This window comes from Eptesicus fuscus, chromosome 19 (genome assembly GCF_027574615.1).
Source record: "Eptesicus fuscus isolate TK198812 chromosome 19, DD_ASM_mEF_20220401, whole genome shotgun sequence".
NCBI lineage: Eukaryota > Metazoa > Chordata > Mammalia > Chiroptera > Vespertilionidae > Eptesicus > Eptesicus fuscus.
Window position 1 is genome coordinate 1,560,748 of NC_072491.1, and position 12,613 is coordinate 1,573,360.

Here is a 12,613-nt window from a genome sequence, read left to right on the forward strand (position 1 = left end):
TGGTTGCAGGCTTCTTCCTGGTCCGCGCCCTGGTCCGGGCACGTTGTCGATGTGTCTCTCTCACATCGATGTTTCTCTCTGTCTCTCCCCCTCCCACTCTCTCTAAAAATCAATGGAAAAATACCCTTGAGTGAGGATTTAAAAAAAAAAAAATTATAGAACTTTTAATGAATGATGACCTTTACAAATTAGTATATAGAATTGTAAGTCAGAAAGCATGAAGGACTGCTTACTTTTTTGCTTATGTTGCATTAACTGTAGGCTCTTCCAGTTCTTTTCAAGATGTCACTGGCTGGGGAATTTAAAAGCATAAGTTCTTAATATTTAGCAAGAAGAAAATACGAGTGATGCTGCACCACCAAGCTGCCTGGTGCCCGGGGCGTTGTTCAGCTCTTTGGCTGCGGGCAAGTTGCTCGACCTTTTTGAACCTCAGTTTCTTCTTCTCAGAGATGGGGATGGTCTTATATATAAAAGCACTGGCACAGGTGAGCCGCTCTGTACTGTGGTGGTGGCACCTGTTTCCTGTCGTCCACTCCCGCCCCCCCGTCCCACACACACACCTCTCTCTCTCTCTCTCTCTCTCTCTCACTGTCTGGTCTGCTCTTTTTTCTTAGTGACCTGATTGGTTCTTAACGTTTCCACAGCTGCTGCTTCCACGCGTCTGCTTCCTGGCCTGGAGGGATTTGTGATCCCTTATCTGTGGTCTATCTAGGCCCTCGGGCCCTTGCACGTGTGGAGGTGATGTCTGGGTATCACCGAAGCTGGACGGGGTGGGAGAAAGCCGCCGTTCACTGGTTACTTCAATGTCAGGGTCTCTTCCTCACTCTCCACACCCACTTTCCACATCCTAGAAAGCTCCACGTCCGCGCCTCCACTGCCCTGCCTTCGCCCAGCCTCCGCCACCGCTCGCTCGCTCGCTCGCTTGCGCCAGCCCCTCTCTGCACAGGTGGTGCTTAGCTCATGTCCCTCCTGAGGCGGGTGTGTGTGAAGACCCCTGGCTTCCTGGGTAGCGGGTGGGCTCAGTGTCCTCTTCCTGGTCGTGTGACCCTGTCGTCACAGATGTGCGAGCCCTGCTTTTGCTGAGAAGATGTGAAAATGAGATGTTATCTGCATTTAGTGAGAAGAACGTGCAGGGGACTAGGAGAGGAGCCTTAGGTTTTATCTGTGCAGAGGCCTAGCTCTAAGAGAGACTTACAGTGGCGAGGGTTGTTTGTGCAGGCTCGGACTTCATGGTTCAGAGGCAGCCCCCGCGTTCTCAGGGGTCTGATCAGACATCAGACGTGCTGCTCCCAGGACGGCAGCGGGCCTTTGTGTCCTGCTCTCCTCGGAAGTGGTGGACGCTGGCGTAGTTCCATGTATTCGCATTGATCTGTCTGCTGTCTCTTCTGTTCTTTTTCTAGCCTGCTTGCCTGTGTTTTTCGGGAGCCCCTTTGCTTCCCAGTGTTGCCTGGGGTCAGAGTTCACCCTGGTGACTGATGTGTTTTCACTGGGGCACATGCAAGGTCACTTGAGCCCCGCTGCTGTTAGGAGCCTGACTGTGAAGCCTGGAGACAGAGCCATCATCAAGAGCAGCGCGTTAGAAATGAGACAGACTGCCCGGGCATCCCTGGACACGATATGCCTCTTGTCCTCAGCCTTTGCTCAGCTCATTTTCAGAAGTTAGTGAACGCATAAAGCCTCAGTCACGTTCACAGTTAAGTAAAGCACTTGATGTTTTTGTTAGTTCGTGGGATTGGCTGCTAACAAAATGACCCGTATGTTTGGAAACCTACGCTCAGCCGGCAAGGGCTCCAGGAGCCTGGCTACTGGCCTTCGGCTGCGTGGGGTGTTCAGATCGCTGCGTTCTGGGCGGACCGTGACTCTCTCGCAGCTCGAATGCCTGAGTGAGCGGTGTTTCAGTTTAACGACGTTGCTGGTAAGCTTGTCTTCCGTGCTGCTTCTCCACCGTGAGATTCTTACATTTTGAAGCTAAGAAAAGCGATCAAGCATTTGGATCCCTCGAGATTCCTCAAAGCTAGTTCTAAAACAAGTTGGCACCTCAAGTTTCTGTTTCTGTGTGTTTTCTAGATAGTTTTATACATTTACAAACTTACTCTGAAAGGATCAATTTGGAAACATTTTACCTAAAAAAGATTTGGGTTTCTATGGACATATATTTATTTTACAGCCTGTTTTTTTAATGCCAATAAGGATTTTGTTTTCAAAATGATTTTTATTTTATCAAGGTAATTATTTTAACTGTAAGGTCAGAATTAGGCTGGAAAATGCCCAAGGCATGACTTTGGAAACAGCAGTGGTCTGAGGTGGCCTGTGCAGACATGGGCTCTGTGGGTTTGATCCTCAGCTCACTCAGTGCGGGGCTCCGGACCGACCGGGCTGTTGTGTCAACAGGCTGCTGGACGAGCTGACCAAGGCTGAGATTAGCATATTAATAAGGGGCTGGCTGCTGGCCTGCCTCTTCCCCTCCTCCCCTGCTCCCCTGCTCCCCTGCTCCCCTCCTCCCCTCCTCCCCTCCTCCCCTCCTCCCCTCCTCCCCTCCTCCCCTCCTCCCCTCCTCCCCTCCTCCCCTCCTCCCCTCCTCCCCTCCTCCCCTCCTCCTGCCCTGAATGAATCTAGGAACACAGACCCGTGGGGTCACGTTACTGGTTACTGGCTGGTTTCTTTCTGTTCGGTGGCCTAATCTGGCCAGGATGGTCTGTTTCAGATTGCGGAAGCAGGAGGAGACTGTAACAGAGGCATTCTTCAGCGGCTGCGGGCTGCCCAGAAGCAGCACCTCCCCAGTGTGCCTCGAGCTCTGAGAGAAGGAGCCCAGGGAAGCTTGGTCTCCTGCGGACGGACGGACGGAAGCACACGCGGTGGGAGCGATGACCCGGGACTTTGTGTGCGGACTCCGGGCTTGGTCTCTGTAGCACTGAGTTGATGTTGCTGGAACTGGCGGGCCGACAGGCCCTGAAGCCAGCAGGGGCCGGCTGTATGGAGAAGAGTGGCTGTAGTCCGTTCCCAGTGTGTTGGGCTAAAGGTATAAATAACCTAAAAATCGGTTTGGTTTACATTTATTTACATTCACACTTTGCACTAAAACGGTAGATAAGAGTTTTGTAGAATTTATTTCAAATAGATTTACAGTTAAATTGATGGGAAAATGAACATTGATGTGGCATGAGTTTGCAGCTACTGCAGGGAACCAGTTAGATAGGTTTTCACATAGTAAAAGGACTTCTGTGGAAATGCATTTTAAGTGTGTAAACTAGCTTTTTTATATGCGCTGTCCTATGTCTCTGTAAGTTGTATGTTTTATTTTGTATTTTAATCAAGACATCCATATCTGTTCTATGATGTGGAAATGTTAAAAGAATAATGAGACTAATTTTAACTTAAATAAGACAATAGAAAAAGAAGAGTAGCATGGATTTTCTTGTTTTAAAAGTTGGTTACTTTCACTCCCTGTGAAGATGGTATATTTATTTAACTTGACACTCCATGGTGCTGTAAGGTGGGCTGATCATTAAGGGTCAGCAACACTCTGAATAGACAGCTTTCCATTCCACAGTTGTTAGGGCCTTTATTTATATAAAAAAATGTAAATAGAAAATGTAGCATTTTTATTATAATATTTAAGGCAATATTTGGGGAGCATGCTTAGAAGTTTAAAATGCCACAAAATTCATGCAGAAATAAGATCAAAACCTTTGCTTAAAGTAGGAGTGAATATTCAGCCTGGAGACAAGTCCTCAGGGAGAAGTTAATGATTCTTATTTTAAAATGTGCCATTTAAATATTATGGGACTGCACTTCGGGAATATTGTTGAAGGCGGCTCCTGTGCCGGTGAAGAGCGGTGGTGTTAGAGATGTGCCACCAGGAGATGGCTCAGCACCAAACCACAGCGGCATTGTTAAATGGGATCTCCTTTATGAGGGGCCCGCTAACGTCCTGTGAATTCTTTTCTAGGCTTTCAGGCATCTAACGCATATGACATTAGAACAGTCATAGTATGGCGCTCTCTGACAAAGCACCTGTCACCTTGTTAAATAATTAGATATCCAGAGTAAAGATTTTGCCGAGTTAATTCAAGCTCTTGAATGTTAAAGGGCTTTGGGTTTGGGAACTTTTGAAAATTGGGTTTGGGAACCTCAGGACCGCCTGGTATGATTGAGCATGACCAGCACTGAGTGTTCAGAGGCAGAGTTCTGTGCTTGTGCAACATTTTGGTCTTTCCCTAGACCTGCTGGGCGCGTTCGCATGGAGCCACCTCCATTGTGTGGTAGCGCCTGTTGGTGCTGACCCTTCAGAGTAAGGCTGGCACCGCACTCACCAAGTCTGGGCTGCACTCAGACCTGTGGATCCAGCAGCAATGGGGTATGAAATAAGCAGCTACTAGGTCTTTACAAATTCAAAGTGACTTTAGAAAGAGGAACTTGGAAGAGAAATTGCAGTGTTTTTGTTCATCCTAAAGCAGTTGAATTGAAGCAATCTATTTTTAAAAATTATTTTTGCTGACAGAGCAAATGAATAGAGGCATTTTTAACTGAAATACCATTTAATAAGAGGTTGGGGTTGGGCAAGAGATGGAGTTCACGTGTGTAGAGGACGGGAAGAGGGACGGCTTCAGGTCAGAGTCGGTCTCTGTGGGGCTGGAACAGGCTGTTTGGGAGGAATGGTCCTGCTTTTGGGTCATTCGGGACGAAGGCGCTTGTCCCCGGCCCCCTTCTGGGGGCTGAGCATGCTCCTGCCCCAGTGAGCTGTGCGCCCTCCCGCCGCCGGGACAGGAAGGCAGGGGAGCTGGCTTCATGCTCATCAGTTGTGTGATGAAGGCAAAGGTGGGGTGGGGCATAGGAACTGGCTGCATTGGTGGTGCCAAGTGTAGAAGCTGCTGCTTTTAGATAAATACAAAATGAAAAAGCTCACATCTGAAGAAGATACAAATCTGTTTGCAGTGAGACATCCAAACCTCACTTTGATTTTATCAGTCACATTAACCTCAAAAAACAGCAGCGTCCTAATTTAGGAGGACGTATAAAATACTTACTAGAACAGGCTAAAAATAGTGGGACAGACCTATATTGTGTACTCTGAACTGAACCCTAAGGCATCCTGGGAACCCTCTGGGGTCCCCTCGGTCATACAGTGGGCTGTACTGTGAGTGTGGTGTGCGGGAGCCCTCTTCGGTCCTGCCCTCGGAAGATCAGATTTTAACATGTTTAAAAGGACTTGTGATAACGAGTCCAGCCGCATCACAGTGTCCTGGTCTTAAAGAGATGTAATTCGGAGTGCTGAGGAAAACTCATGTCCACAGGCTGAGCCAGGACTGAATGCAGAAAGCCCTGTGATCGTATCCATGTCTGCAGTGTTTGTTTGATGTGTTGAAACGCTGGGAAGGATTACAGAGGTGCTAGGAAAAAAGGCAGGTGAACACTTACAATAAAAAAGAAGGCAGTTTCCCTGAATTACGAGGTGCGGACAGCGGAGGCTTGGAGAAAGTTGAGGAAGGGGACTGGACGGGGCTGGAGGAGGAGGGATGTCGGTGGAGAAGGGGCGGCGCTGGTCTGGAAGAAGTTCGGGGTGCTCTCTGGCCAGGGAAGAGTGAGGAGGGTCTCCGGCGGTTGGTGTTGAGGGTGCCAATGTTGCGACCAGAGCTCTGCTTGTGCCCCCTGGTTTCTGCTCTCAGTGTCCCGGGCACCGCTGCAAGGGGCCGGGTGTGGAGCGGGGACGTCCGGAGCAGCCGCTTTCCAGGGCAGTGTCCCCCGCTTCCTGACACTTTAGCCTTTTCGAACTCCCCAGGTGATTTGGAGGCCCTGCACATTTTATTTGGATTTTGACTTGAGACTTCTTCACACATACTTTTGTTTAAAATTATAGTGAGTTTGGGGATGTAAATATTCATCTTCCGCATATTTCCATTGGCCAGAAGACGTATTGAAAGATGCGTACTCTGCCGTATGGCAAACACCGGGAGAGAACCCGGGCCTGCCAACCAGGTTGACGCCAGCGTTTGTACCTCCCGAGGTCTGCTTTGGTAACTTTTTTTTAAAGAGACAAAGTACTGCTAGAATATCATCTATTAATTATTAATTTTTTTACTGTAAAAATCTTACTGTTTTTTAAAGTAGACTCAGTGAGAAGATAAGAATCCCAGACTGTTGAATAGTCTTTGCATTTCAACTTCTATATAAGTTCGTGATGGGATGGTATATTTTCAGTTTTGAAAAATCCATATTTTTTTATAGGGCAAGGTTTAGGAGGACATTTTAAAGGCCCATGTGTGCTGGACTTGGTTTTGGATTTAATAACACATTTCAAACATACCAGAGGCAGTCAGTAAGAACGGGGGCCTGTGCGTTTCACCGGAAAGCTGCCTTTTCGGGCTGGGATGGGCTTCTGAAGCGTTGATGACGGGGTGGGCCTGACGATTTCCATTTAGAGAGCAGTCCTGCTTAGTGCGCCCCTGTCCTTGGCCTGGAGAATTCAGGTCACCCTTCTTCAGCGACTGTCATCATCTGTTGACCACTACTGTCAGCTCACAGGGGAGGTTTTCTACTTGCACTTACAGATAAGGAACCTTCGTAACCAGTCTCCTAGTGGTGAGTGGGGGGCCAGGCACAGTTTTTAACATTCTGAAGCGAGGTGTTCCCCTCTTTAATCAGATGTTGCTCAGGCGGCACTGCTGATATCTCTGAGATGTGCCTCTGCCGTGGCATTTCCAGCTTGTTCAGTTCGAGTCTCCGAGGTCGTGCTGGGCTCATTCTTTTAAATGTTTATTCTGCGATTGAGCTGAAGTTTTAGCTGACTTGTGATCCTAGGGTGTCTTGGGATCTTAGGGTGTCTTGCCCATAGAAAGTGAATAAATGGCTCAAGGAGAGATGATTTAGTCTCTTAGTCTCGATATTCTGAGGAATGCACCTAACCAGTGAAAGTCTTCAAAGCCATAACAATTGAAATGCTGTTGTATTAAATTATATTCCCCATTGTGCTTTGCCTACATATATAGTTTTTTTTCCTGTTTTGTTTTTTTTTAAAATATATTTTTTTATTGATTTCAGAGAGGAAGGGAGAGGTAGAGAGAGATAGAAACATCCATGATGAGAGAGAATCATTGATCGGCTGCCTCCTGCACGCCCCACACTGGGGATCGAGCCCACAACCCGGGCATGTGCCCTTTACTGGAATCGAACCCGGGACCCTTCAGTCCGCAGGCCGACGCTCTATCCACTGAGCCAAACCAGCTAGGGCAAGTTTTAAAAACTTTACTGTGGGCCGAAACCAGTTTGGCTCAGTGGATAGAGCATCGGCCTGCGGACTGAAAAGGTCCCAGGTTCGATTCCGGTCAAGGGCATGTACCTGGGTTGCGGGCACATCCCCAGTGGGGGATGTGCAGGAGGCAGCTGATTGATGTTTCTCTCTCGTCGATGTTTCTAGCTCTCTGTCCCTCTCCCTTCCTCTCTGTAAAAAAATCAATAAAATATATTTAAAAAAAAACTTTGCTGTGGAAAACTTCTGGTAACCCATATACTAAATACTAGGATAATGCATTCGGGTACTCATCGTTGGGGCTTGAGTGAAATGAGGCGCCCTCTCTCTCCTTGGCTTCTGGAATCCTGTACGGAGGCTTGTGCCCAACCATGGCGGGAGGTGAAAACATCCTTTTCTGAGGAGCCTGGCCAAGAGCACAGGCAGTTCTCACACTTGGGGCTCTGCTGATGGCTCTGTCTCTAGGTCACCAAGCCTCCCTCAGGCCCAGGGCTCCTGTGTTTAAAGACAGCCTCTGCCTTCAGAGCAGGAGACCAAAACAGAGACAGCCAGAGAAAGCGAAGATGACACAGCAGGCAGCAGGAAGCTAAGAGCAGGAGACAAACAGTCACATCTCAGTGCACCATGCCCAGAAGCCAGGAGAAGAGCAAAGACCAACAGGATTCTTTAAAGTACATCAAGACCAAGGCATGGGAAGTGTCAGAGCGGAAACCAGCTCGCTTTGGGGAAGCACTGGGAGGTCGTGTGGAGAAGGCCTCACAACCTGGCATGGAAAGATGAGTGGAGGAAAAAGAAGGAAACTGGCGTGGCAAATGCAGAAGGTCCAACATCCAAATAAGTAGAGCCCAGAAAGCAAAGGGAGGAAGGCATCAAGGAAGTGACGCAGGAACGTTTCCTGGAGCCAGAGGAGGAGGGTTTGGATTGAAGGTTCCCGAGCGGGAAGCCCCGTGGCTGCCTCAGGCTGCCTGCCCTCCTGCCAGCCCTGAAGTGGCCTTCCCCCGGCTCTGACATCAGTGCAGCTCGAGCCACACTGTCAGTTTCCGTTAGTACTCACACAGCTGTCATTCAATCACGGGTGCGTGTGGAGCCTGAGTAGGCCGAACGCTCTGAAGGGTGGGGGTTGATGCATACAGATGTGTGGGTGTTATATAAAATTTACCATCCACATCCACACGTCGGTCCCAGGCCTAGCTAGAAGTGGACTCCGTAAGCGTCGGTAGGATTAGTGAATGTGAGGGAGGGTGGCACATCATTTGCCTACAGAGACATGAACAAATGAATGAGTGAGAAGGTGGGCGGAGCTCTAATAAACGGCAGCTGGCTCTTGGCCAAGGACAGTAGCGCAGTGACGCCTCTGATGATAGGAGAGTGCTGTCACTCAGCCGGTGACAAGTTTCAAAGCAAGATGGAAACCAGCAAACCCTGCAAAGCAGGGGTGGTCTTCAGGTGGACTGCCTGGCCTGAGTACCCTGCACAGTCACGTGGCCACTGACAAGTCGCTTCTCCGTTCCCACACCCGGAAGTGGGACGTGAAGTTGTTCTGAGGGTGAAGTGACTTCATCTGTAAGTAGGACAGGCCTGGTAAATGCTGCCCAGCGTTAGGAAAATAACCCGGGGCCGTCTACACTCAGTGCAAGCCAGTGTCTGCATTCCAGGAAGGGTGCTTGCCATAGGCTGTTTTGATTTTGCAAAGTGCCCTGAGAGAGAGAGAGAGAGAGAGAGAGCGCCGCCTCCCCCGGGATCTTTCTCCCAAAGGTAAATCGACTTCTCCTTAGGACTGCAAAGACTCCGTTTCTCTATGGGGTTATAGTTTTCCTCTAGAGGTTTCAAAGAGCCAAAATCAAAGTGTCACTCATGAGTCCCCCACCCTCATCCCCCAGCCAGAAAGCAGATGGGATGAGGGTGGGGGACACATGATGTCTCTTTCCACGGTCAACTTCCCGCTTCCCGCCAAGGCTCCCGGCTTCCCCGCCCTCTTTCTCTCCAGGCATGAAGTGCCTCCTTCATTCTGGTGAGAGTTCAGGCACTTAGGCCTGTGATGTTCCTCAAACTGGATTAATCTCTTACTTCCTGCCCTCCCTCCCTCCCCTCCCCAGACAGTGTCTCCCTCTGTGCTCCTCATCTCAGCCAGCGGGTCCTTGAAGACACAGAATTGGCAAATACCCTTAGAGAGCCGGCAGCCGTCTCTGCCCGCTGTGGTCAGGGGACCTCCCTGTGTCCGAGGCTCCTTCGGGTGGTGGTAGCCGCTTGGCTGGGTTTTCCTGGGGGAGTTTCAGTCTTGCCCCAGCTTTTCCTTCACACTCACATGCAAGCCCTGTCCTCCTTGTAAAAAGCCGCTGGTTTCTGGGTTTGGTTTGGTTTGGTTCTCTGTTGTGACGCGTCTGACTCTCCTGCAAGGTGACTGACTAGGCAGGAGGACTTTGTGTTTCGCTAAAGCCTGGTTTGTGTAGTGACTACTCACTCAATTGTTATTTTGTGAACAAGGAACCTGTATCTCAGGTAAAAGTTTTCAAAAGTAGGGAGCAAAATTAACATACCCGGTGATTAAAAGTGGGTAAGTTACATAGTTTATAGATAACAGTGGATTTTTGACAAGAGTTGAAATAGGACTCCTGGCCTTTTAAGAGTTTGTATAATAAATATTATGCTATGGTGAATCGGGTTCTGCTCTGGTTGAGGGCGGCGGGGGGGGGGGGGGGGCAGTGACTATCTTGCTGTCCTAGGTCTCAGTTCTCAAGCGGGGGGAGAGGCTATAAAGCTTGTTAATGTCATCATTAGCGGGGCATTTCCATCAGTAGACTTCAAATATTGCACAGTGAACATCTTTTTTCCTCTCTTACAGAATATGACAGGTACCTAGCATCTAGCAAAACAATGGCAGCTGCTTACCTGGACCCAAACTTGAATCACACACCGAATTCGAGTGCCAAGACGCACCTGGGTACCGGTGCGGAACGGTCCCCGGGCGCCATGGAGCGAGTGCTAAAAGTCTTTCATTATTTTGAAAGCAACAGCGAGCCGACCACTTGGGCCAGTATTATCAGGCATGGAGATGCTACTGATGTCAGGGTAAGTGCATTTCCTAGGCAACCAAGGCAGTGGGTGCAGGTCAATGTTACAGCACTTCCTGTCCCCACAGTACGGAGAGGGTCCTTTCTCCTCATAGTGCTCGTGCTCCTAGTGTGTGCCTGACCAGAGTTCAGATTGTTGTGAAATTTCTTAGGAAAAGAGTAACCGAATTATATATTACCTATAGGATGCCACCGACTTGTTTTTCCCCGCCCCCCCAGGTTTTCTTTTTAATTCTTTAAAGGACACAAAAAACACAAAGCAATTAAAACAGCCTCTGATACTTAGGAAATAAGAAGCCATTTTCTAGAAAGTGTGATTTTGGAGGTATTTGCATGACTCCAAAGAGGATAGATAGTTTCTTAAAAGCTGTTGACTGTCTTCTACGTACCAGACATGGGCAGGTTCTGGAGAGGGAGGAGTCCCCTGCTCGTACAGCTCGCAGTCTGTTGGGGAGATGCAGCGCAGCAGGTGCTCCTCCAGGCGTTCCCAGAGACGGGGGGTGGGGGGGGGCCCCTGGGTGTGCGCGTTGGCCTGGGCAGGTTTCCTGTGGGGGGCGGGGGGTGAGAGTGGGTGAGCCTGTCCGGTCAGTGCTGCTGCTCGGTGGGGCTCCTGTGGGTGCCCCCGAGTCCCGAGGACATGGAGAGCCTGGCGAGGGTCCTGAGGAAGGGCACCAGAGACGCTGGGTTTCTCCTGGGGTGCTGACGGCAACTGCAGTGTAAGGAGTGGGGTGTGCCCTGCACTTGCACGGTGTCTGCGCGTGGAAGACAGACGTGAACGTAGATGACTAGACGGACAGACGGGAGCTGCAGCCCCAGCCGAGGAAGGAAGGCTGCACACTGAGCTGCTGTGGCAGAGAGGAGCTGTGCTCTCAGGGTGACGGGTGGCAGTGTGCGCTGGGTTGTGAACTGGCAGCGTGAGGGCACGGACAAAGGCGCCTTTGTGGGAATTTGAAAGAGGCGCCAGCCCGTCCTGTGTAGTCAGGGAGCTGCGTGTTGGCAAGGAGAAGCTGCCGAAGTCGTCTGTGAGAGAATGACTAGAAAAGGTGTCCCTTCCTCTGGGCAGACCCCCACCCCGGAGCCTGGGCCCCCTTGGCTGGGCACCCTCTGGTGGGACAGCCGCACCGGCCTTCCGGGTGGCCCTGTCACCAATTCCTGGCCTTGAATCCAGAGCCAGACAGGGCATTTTATGCCTAGCTTGGTTCCACCCACCCTGCCTGTCCTGTGAGAATTCTTCAGAAAGCTGTCTTTGACTCTTCCAGCCTGGTCCTTTGTTCCCTCCCTCTGCCCTCCCCCTCCCCCCATCCCTCCATCCCTCCCCTGACACTTTCCTGTGCTGGACACACAGCTTGTCCGCGACTGAGCAGTCTGACTGGGAGGCTGGCCACGTGCAGGCACCAGGAGCGCAGCACACGACCTGCCTTAGTGTGGACACTGGGGTCCTCGCCAGTGTTTGTGTGTGATGTTCCTAGCTCATCGGGAGGCCTGGGAGCTCCTTAATAGTATCATCGATAGCATTGTGCTGTCATAAAGAACTGTACCAGTGTGGGACTTTTAAGATGTGTCTTACATCTTAAGTTATATGATAGCTTCAGGTAATTGTAAGTTTTTAAAAAACAGTGATTTTCTTTTTTTTTATAATATATTTTTATTGATTTCAGAGAGGAAGGGAGAGGGAGAGAAAGATGGAAACATCAATGATGTGAGAAACTCATTGATTGGCCGCCTCCTGCATGCCCCATACTGGGGATTGAGCTCGCAACCCAGGCATGTGCCCTTGACCGGAATCGAACCCGGGACCCCTCAGTCCATAGGCCGACGCTCTATCCACTGAGCCAAACCGGCTAGGGCCCAGTGATTTTCTCTAATAGACATTTATGTGTTAATAGCAGCATCATTTAAAAATTTATTAACGGCCTAAAAGATTGGGAAGGTTTCAGGGACTGTGACTAGCACACCCTCACACAAGGGCAGTGGAGGGTTTTGTCATTCTCAAGTGAGTATCCATGTGTGCCTGTTCATAGATACGTGTGCCCGTGACTGCCACACCTGTGCGGGTACAGGGCGAGAGCCAGGCCTGCCGCTTCCCTCGCCACAGCCCCCCGAGAAACGCCCTCCCCTAGGACTTCCCCGGTGGCCTCTTTCAGAGATGACCTTCACCTTCTCTCAAACCCTGGGCCACAGGGGTGAGAAGCACCAGAGTTGGGGCTCTTTAGGTTGCTGCATATTAGTCTGTGGAGCGCAAATAGAGTGCTTAGGCCCCCCTTCAAATCACTTTCCACACATCATCAGTGTTATC

The 12,613-nt window shown here is 50.1% G+C and overlaps 1 protein-coding gene across 3 annotated transcripts in view; it reads left to right on the forward strand.

The window, feature by feature from the left end:
- The first annotated feature begins 10,088 nt into the window (after positions 1–10,088).
- PTK2 (protein tyrosine kinase 2) overlaps positions 10,089–12,613 on the forward strand; it is an 81,876-nt gene continuing 79,351 nt past the window's right edge. The window contains exon 1 of one of the 3 annotated variants that reach the window (XM_028132801.2): positions 10,089–10,315. In XM_028132801.2, the coding sequence (XP_027988602.2) occupies positions 10,121–10,315 (195 nt within the window). In that variant the 5' untranslated portion in view covers positions 10,089–10,120. The remainder of the gene's footprint in view (positions 10,316–12,613) is intronic. The other 2 variants (XM_054708716.1, XM_054708715.1) reach the window with 2 other exon arrangements.